This window comes from Chiloscyllium plagiosum, chromosome 22, assembly GCF_004010195.1.
Source record: "Chiloscyllium plagiosum isolate BGI_BamShark_2017 chromosome 22, ASM401019v2, whole genome shotgun sequence".
In the NCBI taxonomy this organism is placed as follows: Eukaryota; Metazoa; Chordata; class Chondrichthyes; order Orectolobiformes; family Hemiscylliidae; genus Chiloscyllium; species Chiloscyllium plagiosum.
The window spans coordinates 28,412,414-28,432,161 of record NC_057731.1 but is presented as its reverse complement, the minus strand read 5'-3'; the positions used below and the strand labels follow the sequence as shown (position 1 = coordinate 28,432,161).

At 37.9% G+C, this 19,748-nt stretch overlaps 1 protein-coding gene across 3 annotated transcripts in view; it reads right to left on the bottom strand.

The window, feature by feature from the left end:
* fam53b (family with sequence similarity 53 member B) overlaps positions 1-19,748 on the bottom strand; it is a 125,453-nt gene that overhangs the window by 45,822 nt on the left and 59,883 nt on the right. For all 3 annotated transcript variants that reach the window (XM_043712642.1, XM_043712641.1, XM_043712643.1), the window contains one exon: positions 8,225-9,012. In XM_043712642.1, coding sequence (XP_043568577.1) covers positions 8,225-9,012 — 788 coding nt within the window. The remainder of the gene's footprint in view (positions 1-8,224; positions 9,013-19,748) is intronic.

Here is a 19,748-nt window from a genome sequence, read left to right as displayed (position 1 = left end):
TTCCAACCTACACTGACTGTTAGGAAGCCAAAAACTTTGAAAATTATTTTCTTACAGTTATTAGTCCACTTGGCAATCAGAATCCCTAAAAGAAATCTAATTTATGGATGTTCTACACAGTACTTTGAGAAAGACAAGAATTTTGCTTTTGAACATTTCAAAATTAATGGAGTCAGAATGGTCAAAAACAGCTTTGCATTCAGCATTTTATTGGATGGGAAATCAAAACCTCTCATTGCAAATTTTTTCACCAAGCCCAAGATCATTTAATACTTCTCAAATCTATATGGCTGAAATATCATAAACCAATTTTTAAAACAATTCATATTTTTAGTAATGGAATGGACATATTTAACCATTTAACTATAAAGTTAGCCAGAAGGATTTTCAGCTGTAAATATGATTTGGTTTGCTGTTTAAAACCCCAGTTACACATCATTTCATGAGGAAGAAAGTGGTTTCTAATTGACTTCCATCAACAAGCTCTTCAGCAGTGTGTCCTGCCTCTAAATTAGCAGGAAATCATTGACAGCAACTTTGGGATTTCAGTGTTTGGTTATACATGGATAGACTTTGCTGTTAGAGAACCGAATGTGTTCAGAGCATTTGCTTTCTAGGTCACGAAAATATGCAGATAAGTAAAATGGAGAATTTGGAATGACACTATACAATAAATTTAAGGATAGTTTTCTCTTCAACAGACAAAGCTGATCAGCTGAAGGCGATTATGAACGCTCAACAATGTTTTTTCTAAATTAGTAGCAAAAGGTAAGGCCTACTTTGAAAGATCATATGACAAAACACAAGAAATCACTCACAGATGCGAAGTAATTAAGGGAGCAACAACTGTAGATGCTGGCTTGTTATTCAAAGCTTTTATGAACAGAGAAAAAATAATAGAGACAATCCTGAGCATGTCACTTATGCTTCCAGATGAACTGCAACTGCAGTACGACCTGAAGGACTGTAAAGCCACCCACATGATCAACACAGCCCAGCTGACTGTTTTGTGCACATGGTTTTTAAGGACATAACAACTAAAGAGGATCTTCACTCCCTTTTGCTGCATAAAGAGAGAACAAGGAGTGAGGATATCTACAACAAATTCGGAGATGCCGGTGTTGGACTGGGGTGTACAAAGTTAAAAATCACACAACACCAGGTTATAGCCCAACAGGTTTAATTGGAAGCACACTAGCTTTCGGAGCGACGCTCCTTCATCAATCACCTGACGAAGGAGCGTCGCTCCGAAAGCTAGTGTGCTTCCAATTAAACTTGTTGGACTATAACCTGGTGTTGTGTGATTTTTAAACTTTGTACAACAAATTCAACAGCTTGAGAAAAACCTTCCAAACAAGAAACTGGTTTCCACCACCAGCCATATGAGGCACAAATGTGGATTTTTTGTATTTTGCAAAAATGATCCCGATTTCCCCTCTTTTGTCAGTCACCATTGTATAATCCACCAATAAGCATGAGTAAAGTTATGGACTTTTCTCAACTCGACTGAAGCAAGGTCTTTCCAGCACTGCTTGATACTGCCCATGGTGAACTAGTCCTCCATACAGAAGGGTGATGGGTAAGTTGAGGGAAGTTGCTGCAAACATCTTTAGATCTGATGCCCTGAATTGTCACTTTTCTTAAATCAAGGAATGAAATCTGCAGTGAGCTGTCAGACAGTGCACAATTGCTCAACTTTAAATTCCTTCAGACATAACATCAAAACTGAATGCGCTGAACTATGAATTGCAGGGAAAAGACAGAGACTTTGCACAATATTTTCAATGTAGCAAATGCATTTAAATTGAAGCAGGATCTGTGGTACTCCCAATTACAAAATAAAATACTTCAACACTTGCCTAGTCCAGAAAAGAAAAGCTAAAAAAGACAAAGAAAAATGCTTCAATTCAGAAAACTTCTGGGCACATTTGAGGAAGTTAACTGAGGAATTAACAGCTAATTTCAGGAATTAGATGTGATGGAACAAATTGTCATGTTTGTCTCAAATTCATTCCTTCAAATAGATATTGATAGGTTGGCTACCAAATTCCTTCAAGTATTTGATATACAAAGCATTGAAGTTGATATGGAAATAATCACTATGCAGGCTTATAGTGAGCCGAAAGTCAGTTCAAATGGCAGTGATTTTTGGGAACCAAAAGGTCCAAGTATTGCACCTTCCTCACAGAAACCCATTTGACAGTCTATTTACAACTGACTGGCTCAAACTACAACCCAAATTTCAAGGCACTAGATGATGATGCGAAGTATCATAAATGGTAAGGTCTTGGAGAGTGTTGCTGAACAAAGAGACCTTGGAGTGTAAGTTCACAAATCCTTGAAAGTGGTGTCGCAAGTAGGTAGGATAGTGAAGAATATGTTTGGTATGCTTTCCTTTATTGGTCAGAGCATTGAGTACAGGAGTTGGAAGGTCATGTTGCGGCTCTAAAGGACATTGGGGTTAGGCCATTTTTGGAATAGTGTGGGCAATTCTGGTCTCCTTCTTATAGGAATGATGTTGTGAAACTTGAAAGGGTTCAGAAAAGATTTGCAAGGATGTTGCCAAGACTGGAGGGTTTGAGCAATAGGGAGAGGCTGAATAGGCTTGGGCTGTTTTCCCTGGATTGGCAGAGGCTGAGGAGTGATTATATAGAGGTTTATAAAATGATGAGGGGCATAGATAGGCTAAAGAGACAAAATGTCTTTTCCCTGGGTTGGGGGAGTCCACAACCACAGGTTTAGAGTGAGAGGGGAAAGATTTAAAAGAACCCAAGGGACAACATTTTCACGTAGAGGGTGGTGTGTGTATGGAATGAGCTGCCTGAGGAAGTGGTGGAGGCTGGTACAATTACAACATTGAAAAGACATCTGGACGAGTATATGAATAGGAAGGGTTTAGAGGGATATGGGCCAAATGTTGGCAAATGGGACTAGATTAATTTAGGATATCTGGTCAGCATGCACGAGTTGGACCGAAGGGTCTGTTTCCATGCTGCACATCTCTATGAATCTATGTCACTGAGACTTGGTAAGTAGAAGACAGAAAGACTAATTACACCTGATTTTAAATTTATATAGCAACTAAAACTAAACTGGGGTAGATCCTGAGTTACACTTAAATTGAGAAAAAGTGATCTAGTCCTTAAAAAGATTGGAGGCCACCACTTAAAATGGACATTCACTCAGGAAGAAGTCCCACCTTATAGAGCAGCTGTTCAATTGGAGAGCTGACAGTTCTATAATTGCGACAGCAGTAGTACTTCACCCCTAAAATCTCAGACAGATTACAGGCAGGAGGTAAGCTACTGGCTGCATTTCACGAACCTGTCAGTAGGGAAAGGTGTAGTCCAGCTGCATGGAAACCTCAGGAAGTGCACTTTATCCTAGAGGCATGCAGAGGAACATGCACTTCACAACAGCAAATCTTTCATGGTAGGAAAAATGTTGGAAAAGGAGAGAGTATATTGAGGTCTCAATATGTCAATTACAACTGTAATGCCTCTTTCCCCTTTTGCCTGTTGCACACAATCCAAACAAAAATCAAAGTGCGCACTCTACCAAGGGATTCAGACTAATTGATGTTTTTACAGTACTCAAAGTAACAAGCACAGCCCAGAAATGCTACACTGAAAAACAATGATACTGTATGCAGCTCTTACATTGATAGCCAAAGTGTAGGACTATTATACAGCACCAAACTGACCAATAACCTTCACCCACCTTGTGAAATTTATAGAACTGCTGCTTTGCAAAATAAAAACAACACAAGTGGAAGGAGAGACAAGAATAGAATGTGCCTGCAGCAAGGTCTTAGACATAGCTTTACTAGTAAATATGCTGGAGATCAATATTTTTGTACTTGGTGTTTGCTGAATGAGACGTTCAATTCACTAAATATTACTATTCAATACACAGTAGTGTCACAGCAGCTGAAGCTTTCAGCATTTGTTGTTACCAATTTCAAACATCTGTCACAAATGCTGACTTTTATAAAATTGCATTCTGCAGCCCAGTAACTGTATTATAATATTATACTATATGGTTTGAGGCATGAAGCAAGAATGCTTTTAGTTACATTAAAATTCCAAGAAAGGTTCCAGTTTTCATCAGATTATAGTCTTCACATCATTGTTAGCCAGGTATACAACGTTTAGCGTTATCACTTGTGCATTTGCTGCCATTTGTAAACAGCATTGTTACTTAAATTATTTATCATTTTATAGTTACTGGAGTTGAAGAGACTTAACAGTAGTTCACAGTTAATGCCTTTCAATGGGTATTTCTAAAGTTTCTATCATTATCATCATAACCAGTTGATAATTATTCAAAACTACAGAAAGGTCAGCAGACAATTGATTACATGACAATACTGCCCATTTCTGCTTGCTGTGATAAGAGAGTAACATGTTTCCTAAGGGGAATTTCCACAGGAATCTCCAAACTTACTCTAAAGGTATTGATTAAAACCTATTTACTATGTGTCTGAAAATCCACTGTGGAACTAACCTTGACCCAATGAAACACATCTGTTGTGAATGCAAGCCCAATCAAAGAGTGAACTAATTGTAAGATCTATGCACAAACAGCCATTTTGTATGCAGATAAGCAAAAGCCACAAGCGTATATTTTACTGAAAAACATATCAATATTGCTGAACTTCCAACTACTGTATTAATCTGACACAATTACTAAATGCATTTGCTATGAAGAAAATATATTTTTGTCCAGCAAGACTTTTGGCAAATCAGAAAATATCTTTGCCCTAAGTGTACTTTCAAACTAAGAAACATTCGATGATGAAGTGATTACACTTAAACTGCAAAATGCACTAGACAGCCTCAACAATGACCTAGGAAATAAATGCACCTTTTTCAGACGAATACTGTGGTCAACCTAAAAAACTGAGTGAGGGGGAAAATTAAAACTGCATAATATCTCTGAACCGTTCAATCACACTCTAGCTTGCAACAACCATTGCCAAATTAGCTATGCCAATAAAAGGGCGAGGCAAAATTGGAGAGTGCAAACTGTGCTAAAAAACAGAGAAGTCTATATTAAAATCATTTTATGACTATCTAGTAGTAGAAACTATGAATTGTTGCAATATTTTCTAAATAACCAATAGCCTAATAATTTAGCAAGCCACTCTCCCACTGGAAAATTCCCTTAGAACTGTAGACTTGTAAACATAATGACACACAATGATGGAAACTTTATGACATTAAAAGGACTTTGCAGTTCACTTTGCTGTTGCAGATTTTCCAATTCTAGGAAGGTTTTCCCAAAGTTGAAGATTCAGACAAGCTTCAAAAGTTGGAAAGTGTAGTCAACGTTGGAGCACAGGAGCTGCTCTGGGTCCCTGAAACTTCACGTTTACTCAGTCTGGTGTAAAACATCTCAGATAATAAGTTATAAAACGTTAATGATATACTAAAAATGCAGGCAATTATTCAAAAGTGACAGAATTTGAAGAGTTGCTATTGCAATATTAAAAATCTGAATTTGAATGCTCTTTGAACACAAGATATGTGGGAATTAATTTGACTCATTGTTCAATATTAGTTCTAAAAGAGATTTGTCCCTTGGGAGATCCACAAAGTATTGCTCCTGGAAATGGTCATAAAAGCACATATATAAACCTAGCTTCAAAATATCTATTTCAATTTGATTGGTTGAATTCATAAGAAAACGTACCCCACGATTATCACCTTGATCACAAGCTCCAACTTCTTCAATTCTCTTTCCAATGGTATGGTCACTGTTTAAGGGAGTTTATAAACTACTCACACCAATGTTTCATGGAACTTGCTATTCCCTATCTCCATCTAATCTTACTTCCTGATCTTCTGAACCAGGAGCCCTACTCTTTACTATTCTGGTGTCAGCCTTCACCATCACAGCTAACCCTCCTCATTTTCCATTTACAATTTTTTGTAAGGTTTGATATATTTGAATTATATTTCCCCAACTGTGGTCACCTTAAATATGCAACAATGGTTAGATCACAACTGTTTATCCCTGTTATTTATTCTGCCACAAATTCAGCAGTCTTATTGCAGATATTTTACATCTTCAAACAAAAAATATTTAATAGTATTTTAGTACTGTTATTTTCATGAACCTTATTTGCTGATTCACTTATATTGTTAACTTTCTGCTCCTTCCTATCACACACTGCTCGAGTTTATACACATTGCTAGTGTTTCGTTGTCTCAATATTTTCTCTTTGGATTTCTGAAACTTCCTTTACCTGAACCCTCTAACTTAAAATTCCAGCACTACTCTAACCTAGACTCTGGTTTCCAGCATCTGCAGTCATTGTTTTTACCTTAAAAGCCCTATCCAAGGCGAAAGTACAAATTGGAGAAGCTTCCCGAAATACGTGGAATCCCTTCTCCCGAGCACATTGCATAACCACCAACATCAGTAACCATATTATTTTTGTCATTGCAAAAGAAAAACTTAAAACATGACTTACATATTTAAAAAAACTGAAAATAGTTTTGCAACACATCACTTATGGTATCTGGGATCCATCATAAACTGCCTGTGCCATTGATGATCTAGTCATTGGCTGAATCCAGTCGCTTCCTATTTAATTACTACCAGAACAAAAAAGGACGTTGAGGTCTTGGACTTCCTGGTTTTGTGTTAGATTGTGTCAGCTTGGTTTCCAAAACTCAAGTCAATCCAGGAATACAGGTTCAGCTTCCATCTAGCTGAATTTCACTGAAGTCACAACACTGCAAACACTTAGGTTATTGTAATGAGTTTTAAAGGAGAAAAATTGGTACTGAAGAAAGGAAAACAACTATAATTTTGACTGGACACAGAGTGAAGAACACTATTTAAAATGTACAGCAAGCGTAGTGTTTGAGGTAAAGATATTATATTAAGATACTATGAGAGTGAAGACATTAGGCAGTGCCTTCATGAAATGGAAACCCAACTCAAAAGTAAAGCAAAGGAACATTGCAATTTATCTGACATCTCCAGAGCAGTCTTTTTTTCATACCTATTTGTGTCCTACACAAGTTCCTAAACATAAATATTGATCCTCACAGGTTATAACTCAATGTCATCCTGTGAAAAGTCAAGGGGTCACAATCAAACTATATCTGTTTTACGTACTATAGAATTTGGCACACCAATCATACTCAATAGGCCAGATGTTGCAGTCAATGGCAAACTAACCACACTTGCTGCTGACTTTGAAAAAAGCTGCTCACCACAATCTAGAAATACCTGAAGTGTAGATTTTCCCTTTTCTGACCTCCATGTGAATCTAGTTCTGAGTCATGAGAAATTAAATGCCCAGCAATGGAAACATTATCAAGCAAAATAAGCAGCCAATAATACTGAATTATTCTCAAAGACAGCAAAGCCGGAAATAAAGACTAACAAAATCTTTCCATTTCAATTTAAATTTTAGTGATTGCAAGATAAATGATTGAGATATACAGGTCAGATTAAGGCAACACTTAGGACATTAACAAGCTTTATAAAAAAAATTACAGAAATTATGTGGACTTAAGTTTTAATCACAAGGAATTTATCCTTTCCTAAAAAAAATTCAGGCTCAATAAGACTGTTTGCAGTAATTATGAACTTATTAAACCAGTTCTAGTTCATTCAACAATATGTTACATTTCAAAGGGTTTTTGCAGTGAGACAAATAGCTAAAATAGTTTCTTGTCATGATTTGGAGGTGCTGGTGTTGGTCTGGAGTGGACAAGGTCAAAAGTCACATGACACCAGGTTACACTTCAACAGGTTTATTTGAAATCACAAGCTTTTGGAGCACTGCCTCTTTGTCAAGTCATCCATAAACCTGTTGCACTATAACTTGGTATTGTGTGACCTCAGACATGGTAGCTTGGATTTTTTTTTCCTTGTTATCAATTGCAGTCCAGGAGACCGTCAATAGTGAACTACTGACAGTAACTTCGGGATATTCTTATTTAACTCTATACATGCGGTCCCAAAACCTGCTACAATTTCAGAGTAAAGAAGGTGAATGTCAACTGTTTTGCTGTCATTACCACAATATAATGTAGACAAATGTGTTTATGGCTTTGTGTAATACAGACAGTAGCATATACATCAACATGTTTTATACTCCATTATTACTCCAGCTTTGTGGGGTTTTTTTTTTAAAGAGAGAAAGGAAGTTGAAAATGAAAATCAGCCTGAGCCTAGATTCTGCCATATCGACACCTCATACCTGAGTCATCTTGGCAAGGTCAAGCGATGGTCTTTGATCTTCGTCTGGTCTGCGGCGTTTCATCCCAACTTTCTGATCATTGTGGACACACGGCTGTGACCTGGAGCGGAGGAGTCGGCTGGTCTGCTGCACAGGTTCGGGAGTTGCAGCAGACGCACTCTTTAGGGACGGTGTGCCAAACTCCAGCCCAGAGATCTGCTCGTGAGAGAGAGAAAGAGGTCGCAGTAGATCGACCCCGGACACAACTCCTGAACTGGAGTCAGGACGCAGATCATCTTGAAACCTTCCAAAGGTGGGTGCGGTCCAAAAGCCCTGTCCCCGGGGGCACACAGAACTGTTACTGCTAGCCAAGGGTTCACACGAGAATGAAAAGACATTGCATCTTGAAGGCAGACTAAAACTTGAACTCCTCTGCATTGTAGATACTCCATTTGAACAAGGTTGCACACTGCTCCCACTGTGACAGCGTCTTTTGTCAACTGGAGTCCAGACTTTTGACCCACTGGGTTTCCATGGAGACCGACAGCTCGTTAGTTCATCGGAAAACGACAAGGACCGACATTGCCGTTTGCTGGGAGGTGCTGACGGATGGCCATTTCGATCACTGAGGCTGAGGTCTTTAATTAAACTGGTCACAGCAGACGCTGGATTTGAATCACTTGGCCAAACTGTGTTCTCCTGACAGTTCTCCGACCCGGTCAAACAAGTCCAAGGTGAATCCAGTTCATTGGTGGTGTGCTCGAGGTCAATTTGAGACTTCCTACTGATGTCTCTCCATCGATCCCCCTCTTTTTATTTTTAAAAAATAAAACAAAAACACAAAAGGTTTTCATTAGTTTGAACCCTGATGCCACAGAATGGATCAGTTCTTAAAGGAAATAAACACTTCAAAATGAATGATACATCTTAATTTAAATTGGTTTCATCAGCACAAAAATGCTTAATTCCTTCCAAAGAGTTTTATATAAATTAAACAGGAGGCCATTAAGTCCCTCAAACCTGTACTTCCATTGGATCATTGACCTATTTGCTTCATATCCCATAATGCTTGGTCTCAAAGATTCGATCAACTTCAATTTTAAAGTTAAGAATTGCTCGAACAATAATAGCTGCTTTCCAGATGAGAATTATGTTTCTACCACCCTGCATAAAGGGCTTCTGATATCACTCTTGAAAAGATTATCTTGAATTTTTGACTACAACACCAAATCTTAAGGCTGAATATTCATTCCTGGAAGCAAAGCCAAATCCCTTGATGAATTCTGGGTCTGGTCAGCAAAACACAGTGATTTCCAAGAAGATAGCCAGTTAGATGGCCAACTCCTGAGGATTGGTCCAATTAAGGATGGTGACATGGCTCCCTATGAAAGTGTGCAGCTGCCCCACTACAAGGGAGAGAAGTTGCTGATGTGAGAAGGAGAGAGGCTGCCTCAAGCTGGAGTTGCCCTCTGAAAATTCTTATAAATTTATAAATGCAAGATATCCAGAAGCTGCAGATGTGGCTCTATGATTATGGAAGATACAAAATGGAGTGGCAGTTGCCACTCCCTCCCTGGCTTCCACAGCGGATCCCATCCCAACTGGAAAATTTCAATCAGTGTTGGCAGAGTGGCTTTAATTGACCCTTTTAGTGGCCAAACAGGCTTTCCCAATGCACCAATATGATCCAGTCAGTTTCAAAATGGCCACGAGGTGGGAATAAGCCAACCAGCTGCAATGCCTGCTGGTCACCAGATTGCCAGCCCACCCACTACCACTGGTCTCCCACAGACCAGTGAGAATTAGGCCCTGGAACTCCTCAACCAGTAAAAACTGGATAAATAGAAATAAACTCTGTTTTGCTTCAGATCAATATAGCATCCACCAAATCACGCCCTAACCTTGTAAATCCAACTCTAATTAACATAATATTTTCTTATAAAACTTAACTCTTGGAATTTAGATTCTGTTAAATCAATTCTGCTGGCCTTCCAAGGGCAAAATATTATTTTAATGCTAGTATCCAAAACTGTCCAAAGTATTTCAGATGTGCTCTAACCAATGCTTATAAATCTGAAACATAACTTCTATCCTTTGTATTTTAGTTTGAGATATCCAAATTATTTTGTATATAGGTTCATGGCATTTTAAAGACTTTCCCATGTCTCTTTGGACCACCAGTTCCTAGATTTTCACCATTTTAGGAAATACCATGTTTTTTGTCTAATTTGAAATCCATTTGTCTCAGTTTTGCTAATCACTTATGATCAATATTTCTTTGTAACATTAGAGTCTTATATGTTCATCAGCACTGCTTAAGATAGCGCCAATCTGGATAATCGATATTTGGATTTGTGGCTTTATTTATTTGTTAATAAATATTGTGCTCATTTGACACCCCATAATAGAAATTGCCAGGTAAGACTAGTCACACGCTGCTATTTAGAGTTTCTCTTCATTATTCCGGTTGCCTGTCAGCCAGCCAATTTCCCAACACAGTCAATAACTTGCCTTCTATTCTATGACCTTCAACTTAAGTTAAGAACTATCTCCAAGAGACTTTGTCAAATTCCCTTTGAAAGTTCACATGAAAAATGTCAAAGGACATTCCCCAATCTACAGCATTGAAAAAAAAATCAATCAGGTTCATCAGACATGATCTGCCACTTGCAATTCAATTTGAATACTTGAAGGTTAGGCTATTATTCTCTATACTACATCCCTCCAGCATCTTAGGAGTCAGATAAGGGAAACTCACCATGTTAATTAATTGATTCATTGATCATCAGCAACATGCTGATAAAAGACAGCACTTGTGTTGAGGAAATGCTACCCAAAAAGTTAAAGTGTCTTCAAAAAGTAAATAACTTCAGCCTACCCACACTGAAATGGGTTCCTTGGCTGAAGATAATTACGAAATATTTAATTTTCCTCTCCTAGCAACAGGATCTCAGTGTTAGTGCTTTTCCTACTAATACATAAACAAGCTTACTGTTTTTAGATGTGTGTGAGGTCATGTCAATGATTTAGTACAGCTCATCTTCACGGATTTATTTATTTAAAAAAGGGAACTACATTCTACATGCCTAACAGTCTTAATTGTTTTAACAATATAAATATACTTAACTGCATCTCACAGTAATCTTTTAAAAGAAATTAAAATGAGGCAATAACAGTTATGGTTAAACAGGGTCTGGGACGGATTTTTGACATGTCTTTGCACAATCTTCTACCACAAAAGTGGTAGATACCTAGATGCTTCACTCATGTTGCCCTGATTCTAAACAGTATCAGAGGAATAAGAAATAACTGAGAGATGCTGTTAAGTGTAAAGGCACCTCTTTTTATTACTTTTAGAATTATGGTTTAATTTAGTGAATATATTACTTCTTTTGGCAATCGCAATTTAACACAAACTTAAATAGCTTTTTACTGCCAAAATGGCTGCTTACCAGCATTTATGACAAATGGTTCTGTGAGGCAAAACATTCTAACACAAACCCTGCAAATTTCGACACATGCTGTATATATTAAACTCTAACATTGAGGGAGTCAAACCGTATTTTAAAAGTCCCAAAGTGCGCTGAACAACACTGTTAGTTTGAATTAATGACTGGACTCATAATTCCAAGTTGCTTCAACCTACACTACGGAGCACATAATTTATACTAACACATTAGTGAAGTACTACAGGAGTCCTACATTGTTGAAGGGGTCTTCTCTCAGAGGAAATATTAAACCAATGCCTTGTTTTTTTAAATTCAGACGTAAAAATTCTATGGCTCTAGTCAAGGAATTCTAATGAATTCTTATCTCAGACCAAAATAATGAAAAGGTAATCACCTTGCTGCAAGTGCTTGCCTACAATACAACAATGATGACACACCAAACAGCACAAAACATTTTTCTCCATTATTTCTTGCGATAAAAAAAATCACAATGGATGAATACTGTACCCAGAAAATCCTTTTTGGTGGTGATGTGCATTGTAAAGAAAAGTTAGAGAAATTTAAGTTTTTCTAACTTGAAAGGAGGCATTTATGAATGTAATGTGTTGTTAGAGTAATATAAGATAGCTAACAGTATAGATAGCTATATTCATTGTTTCATAATTCAAATCATTATGGTCTATTGAGTCAAGTGGACCAGCTGAGGTTCCCTTGCAGAGAATAGCATTGGCTTGACAGACTGAATGATCTCCTCTGTACTGTAAATTCTCCGATTCTATCAAAAATCTGTAAATTATGGCTTACAAACAATTTTTAAATTATTCTGGGGTTTGATTTTGAGCTCAAGATGCATTTATATTGCCATGAGTTCAAACTAAAAAAAAAAGGTAAATTTAGGGCAGATATCAGGAACTTCTTCTACACAGCTGCCCTATCCAGTAGAACAGAGTTGGTTCAGATCAGACATCTAACTAATGCTCTGGCCAATTTTATGCTCTGTTGAAATCAGATGAGGTGTAAAATTGGGCATCCAACCCAAACCCACTGTATTGTTGCCAGGCAGACAATGTTAAAATCTGGGTTTATGTAGCGATCAATACATGAAAATAATTTCCAGATAAAATACGAGAAGCAAAAGCCCTGAAATCATTCAAAGACAAGTTGCTTGCTACAACTGACAAATTTAAAAAAACATTTCAGATGGATGATCCAAAGTGGCCTGCACTTCTTTATCCATAATTATTTTGCATTATTGTGAACAACTATTAGTAGTTTCATGACCAAGTAACATAGCTGATCAGTCCCATAGCTAAACAGTACTGTAAGCCTCTGTTTCTCCTTTACATGAATAGGAATTGAGTTGTTTAAACAGCTGAATGAATGTCTGATATGACAAAAATGATTGCCTTCAGTAGTTGTGCAATTCAACACAAGTTATTCTAAACCAAAGGCAATATGTCAGCTCACAGTTGAATGATTTATTAGGTTGTTAATATTGTGTTTATTGTTTTAAAATATTAGTCATCATGAATGTTTCATTTAACTATTAACTCCTATGAAGATGCAAGATGCTTTTATCTTGCCTTTTATCTGCCCACATCAAGTATGAATTCAAAATTCTTCCAAATATTGATCAAATATTCAAACTCAGAAAGCTGTCTCAACTCCTAACCTAACTTAGGAGTCAACCATGGAGGTTATTTTAAATTTTCAGTTCATCTGCATAATTCAAATCAACAAATGGCGATGAAACAGATTGATTCAAAAATTGATTGCAACATATAATAAAGAAGAATCAAGTAGTACAATTTGACAAGTCAAAAAAGGGAGGAGGCAAGGATATTGAAAAACAGTATTATTTAGCATTTGTTATTTGATCCAGAACAGAATTAAAAAGATGATTAATGTGTCAACACAACACGCAGTGCATTCATACCACAACATGTCCAAGCCTGTAACTCTGTCATCATATGACAAACTGTTAGTTCTGGATAAGACACAGGAGAATGCACTAAATGAAGCTAAGATTATTCTTCTTAGAAAAATCAGTCCCAAAACCACCCTGGGCTACTCCTCTATACTGGCTACAGATGGATTGGAAGGGACCTAGGAACAGATTAGTTGCCTGCCAGTTAGAGCAGAGAATAATTCATGAGAAACTACTAAAGTGACAAGGAGAAATATGAATCATGTACAGGAGTGTAACTTAGAAGACAATGCAGCTCGCTAATACACACAGAGCACAATTTGAAAGGAAAAGTTGATAAAAATCATTCAGATAGGAGACCAAAATCCACATTTACACAAGTAAATCTCAAAAAAAAGGATGTTTAATTTTTCAAAAACAAAGCATGAATCTTAAACATGAGATATGTTAATTTTTCCAGCTTGTCTTTAAGTGACAGAAAAATAGATTTTGTTTTTATGTTATTATCCAGATTGTCACCATTAGCATCTCATGGTATCTGTCATCTCTGCAGTGTGGAGTTCAGGTTCAGGGTTGCTTGAGATAGTTTGCTGCCATCAATCCTCCTTTGTCCTTGTCCAGGACCAATCAAATGACCAGAAGTACAGAATATATTACCAGGCTCAGCTCTTGGTTAACAGGATGGTTGATTGAACATTAGCAATATGTGCACCTACATACTAGTCAGGCAAAATTACCAGGACTCCCAGCTTATAGAGAATACATCACTCAATCGTAAGGCTAGTATAAAATTCCCCATTTCCACCACAGGTTGTGACACAAATGCAACTTCAACATGAACATTTACAGAACCTGTAACATATAGAGTCGTTTTAAAAGCAAGAGGCAGGGTGCAGAAATTTAGTTCAGTTTGGTCCAGAAGTTTCACTTCCGTCACTCAGCAATGCTAAGCAATAGCTTCACAATATATTATTTGAAGGAAATGTTATATTGTTTGTACTGTTTTTCTTCAATTTGGGATTTTATTTTACAGCTGCATGGTCAGATGACCTCACAACAGAGGAAAAGCATCAGAATAATTAAAATTAAAATTTTCAAAGAAATCAGGACATTAAACAGTATTAGATATTGAACCAGTTCTCCTCTCCCATTTTAAAGATAATTTACTGGCTGTACATCTCAAAATCCTTCCTGGAGGAACAAAATCTATTTTATTAAAGTGAACAGACCATTGTAGGGCAAGTGTGATAAATAGTTGCAGTGTCTCAAAACTATATGACAACCCCTTCCATACCTGTGTTAAATAGCACAATGGGAATATAGTCCAAAACATGCATTTATGTAAAACCTGCTTGCAATATGGACATTCATCAAAATACAGTTTTGCTTCAAAAGAATAAGTTCAAATTTTAGCTCAGTTTCTTTCTCTTCCCTCACAATATGCTTCCCTTCTTGATTGGATAGAGTCTTAGACTTCCTTCATGCAATTTATTTACGCCTAGAGTCAATTCAAACATGGAAGACATCAGAATTGAGCACAGCCTTTAATTCAAAGGCACATGCTCACTTCTCTCAGAAGTCTGTGAATAGCAAGTCAGAACTGGAAACAGCTGACTTTCTTCCACCTAACACAGACTCAAAGGGCCTTTGTAAGTCTTATCTCACGACAGTGGCAATAACAGCCAACTCTGCAGTGACTGGGGAAACAAATCTTTTTGCTGTGGCTTAACTGTTCATTGGTTCAATGTACGGAGCTACTGGAAAGGAGACATGTTTTTACAGTCATAATATATTTAACTCTATTGTCACAGCAATTATTGGATTAATTCTATTTTTGAAATTGCTATTGTTTACAGTTTGCAAATTTTAAGTTTCACCAAAAGTTGCAGACAATGAACCATATTCTCTAACTGATTCTGATTCTAGATACTGACAGAACAACTGCAGTACATTGGAACATGCAGCTGGTTGCAAAGGAATTAAGCCAAAGTAGGAGACACTGGCAGGAATTCAATTTGTATACGTTATCCAAGCAAGTTTGTTTTTTTTTAAAAAAAAGCTGAATAGATAACAATGAGCATGAACATTCACTCTAATGATTGTTACTTTGAGCAATCTGCTCCCACAGGACCATCAAGTTGTAAAGTCAGAGAGCGTAGATCCAATCTGGAAAGTAACACTACTAACATTAACAAATGAAAAATTGTTCATTACAGGTAAATACTTAGCCATTAATACCAACTGTAATAGTTCCTAGGCATCAATTTTTAGCTTTTTTTTTAAAAAAATGGGAATTTGAAATAAGATCAAGAAGCAGCTAAATGTGGCAAAATTGCAAAGAAGAAACCATTTCAAAATCAACCATTTTGCTGGGTTTTGAAAATTCAGTTGGGTTGATTTGACTGATGTTTTTTGTATTTCCTTAGAACTGTGAAAAAAAATTTCAAGTAAACTTGGAAAGGCAAAAACAAAAGCCCATCAGCTGAACTGTGTTCTGACCTCTCTGACTTATGCACTGGTGTAACTCAAGTGCTTCCTAAGCAACTTCCCTTTGGGAGGTTGACTTCTGAAGAAAATTTTTTTTTTTTTTTAAAATTGCACAAACGCAAGAGTACATTGCCACTTACAGTGCTTCTAAAGAAAACAGGCACTTTTCCTGATCTGGAACCATGATCCATCGTCCAAGGAAATGTCTTATTTTCAGGCAAGACAGAAGGTTTTTTTTGGCATCAATTGGTCAGAGACTAATGGTATCATCCAATATATTTGTTGGATTATCGAACTCCACCACATTCTGTTGGGCTCTCTGCTAGGACTATTGTTGGGAAACTTGTAAATCTTTTCTGAACCCTTTCAAGGACGTTGCCAGGGTTGGAGGGTTTGAATTATAGGGAGAGGCTGAACAGGCTGGGGCTGTTTTCCCTGAAGCATTGGAGGCTGATGGGTGACCTTACTGAGGTTTATAAAATCATGAGGGGCATGGTTGGGATAAATAGACAAGGTCTTTTCCCTGGGGTGGGGGAGTCCAGAACTAGAGGGCATAGGTTTAGGGCAAGAGGGGAAAAATTTAAAAGGGACCTCAGGGACACCTTTCTCACAAAGGGTGCTGCATGTATGGAATGAGCTGCAAGTGGAAGTGGACGAGGCCGGTACAGTTACAACATTTAAAAGGCATCAGGACGTGTATATGAATAGGAAGGATTTAGAGAGATATGGGCCAAGTTCTGGCAAATGGGACTAGGTTAATTTAGGATACCGAAGGGTGTGTTTCTGTGCTGTACGTCTATATGACTCTATATCACACTACAACATCCTCTTTGATCTTCTCCTCAATGGTAGAAGGTAGCAATCAAAGCACCACCAGGAAGCAAACAGAGTTATATGAATAATCTTGACACCAGAGTTGACTGTGGGCTTCGTTGGAAAGAAGCTTTGAGATAAGCAGAAGACAGGTCCCAAAGTTGTACCACAGTAGAAACCATGAGGAAATTCTGCTACCTGGCAGTATAAGCAGATGTTGTGCATATCTAGTTAATGATTCATGTGTTTAGTTTTAGGAATATTTATATGAAAGATACTATTAAGCTGGAGAGGGTTCAGAAGAGATTTACAAGGATGTTGCCAGGTATGGAAGCTTCGAGTTATAAAGAAAGGCTGGAGCTTTTTCACTAGAGCCTAAGAGGTTGAGAAGTGATTTTATAAAAAAGTTTTTAAAATAATGAGGGGCGTGATAGAGTCAATGGGAGTCGTCCTTACCCTAGGATGGAGGATTTTAAGACGACGGGGCACATGTTTAAGGTGAAAGAAGGGAGATTTTAAAAAGGCATAAGGGCAAAATTTTAGACAGAGTGGTTTGTGTGTGGAATGAACTCCTGAGGAAGTGGTGGATGTTGGTACAATTATAACATTTCAAAGACATTTGGATAAGTACATGAATTGGAAAGGTTGGAGGCAAATGGGCCAGGACCAGGCAGGTAGAACTAGTTTAGTTTGGGATTATGGTCGACATGGACTGGTTGGACCAAAGGATCTGTTTCCGTGCTGTATGACTATAAGACTCTATGACTCCATAACAGTAGAAAGTAGGATGAATGCAATTAAAGCACTTTAAAATCTAGTGTACTTAAAAGGTTGGGTTCATGTTAATTCAAGAAGTTGCCCATGTTTAATAAATTCAGGACAGCAGAAATTGTTTTGGGAGTTAGAGCTAAAGTAGAGTGAAAGCATCTTTTGAATTAAAATGTTGCAAACCCCATTTACTTTATAAGATCAAAGTAGAATTTGTCAATGAGGATACTTAACACTCAAAGCCAAGTTATGTGAAGCCCAAAATAGAATAAATTGTCATCAAATGAGTGCAGATGCTTGAGTTTCAACTTACCTTGTGACAGCTGAGAGCCATTAGTTATAGTATGGGAGTTTGGAAAGTGCTGCAATTGGCAGACTCTAGGCAGTTAGGGAGAGGAGAAAACCTAGTGATAGTTCAGTGCAAATGAGAGTGGGTGAAGGATGCCCACAACCAGTATTTGCTTGGTCCAACTGAAAAATATTGAAGCTTAATGAAACCCCAGGGGTGGTGTCAACTTAGTCAAACCAGCTGTCTGCAAAAAAAACTGGAATTGTGTCCAGGAGTGATTGCTGGAGTGCAATTAATTGCTTTTGTGGAATTTAGCCTCAGGGCAACAGATCAAACTACATTCACATGAGCAGCCAATGAGGCAGTCCATAGCAGAAGCATTTTGTGAGAGAGCTTTGAAGCTAAATCTTCAAAAGTGAAGAATGGAATCTCTTGTAATGGAGATGAAATTTTAATGAGATTTGATGTCTCAGTGTCACTAACCTCTGGAGGTTACTGAGGAATCCATGGGATCTGCGTTGACTGTATTTGCTACTTAATGTATTCTGTGTGGAGTTCAACCATGGTTTGTCTTACCTATATTTACCTCATGTTAATTGTGGATGTTGGAATATCTTATATAATAGATAGTTTTATTAGAACATAGAACATTACAAGCCAGTACAGGCCCTTCGGCCTTTGATGTTGCTCTGACCATGGAACCAATCTGAAGCATATCTATCCTACACTATCCATTTTTATCCAGACTAGATTCCTTACAGTGTGAAAACAGGCCCTTTGGCCCAAACGTCCACACCAACCCTCTGAAGAGTAACCCACCCAGACCCATTCCCCTACATTTACCCCTGACTAATGAACCTAACACATTGAATTGGCAATGCTAAATTGCCCAATATGGGGAAAATACTGGAGTACGCGGAGGTAACCCACGCAGACACAGGGAGAATGTGCAAATTCCACACAGTCACCTGCCGTTGGAATTGAACTGGGTCCCTGGCGCTGTGAGGCAGTAGTGCTAACCACTGTGCCATCCCATGTTTATCCAATGACCATTTAAAATGCCCTGAAAGTTGGCAAATCTACTACTGTTGCAGGCAAGGCATTCCATACCCTTACTACTCTGAGTAAAGAAACTACCTCTGACATTTGTCCTGTATTATCACCCCTCAATTTAAAGCTATGTTCCCTTGTGCTAGCCATCTCCATCTGAAGAAAAAGGCTCTCACTGTCCATCCTATCTAATCCTCTGATCATCCTCTATGTCTTAATTAAGTCAACTCTCAACCTTCTTCTCTCTAACAAAAACAGCCTCAAGTCCTTCAGCATTTCCTCATAAGACCTTCCTTCCATACCAGACAACATCCTAATAATTCTCCTCTGAGCCCTTTCCAAAGCTTCCACACCCGTCCTATAATGTGGTGACCAGAACTGTACACAATACTCCAAGTACGGCCGCACCAGAGTTTTGTACAGCTGCAATATGACCTCGTGGCTCCAAAAATCAATCCTTCTCCCAAAAAAAAGCTAACACACTGGATGCCTTCTTAACAATCCAATCAACCTGGGTGGCAACTTTCAGGGATCCATCTACAAGGACACCGCAATCTCTCTGCTCATCTGCACTACCAAGAACATTATCATTAGCCCAGTACTCTGCATTCCTGTTGCTCCTTCCAAAACGTGAATCACTTCACACTGTTCTACATTAAACTCCATTTGCCACCTCTCAGCCCGGCTCTACAGCTTATCTATGCCCTTCTGTAACCTGCAACATCCTTCAGCACTATCCACAACTCCATTGACCTTAGTGTC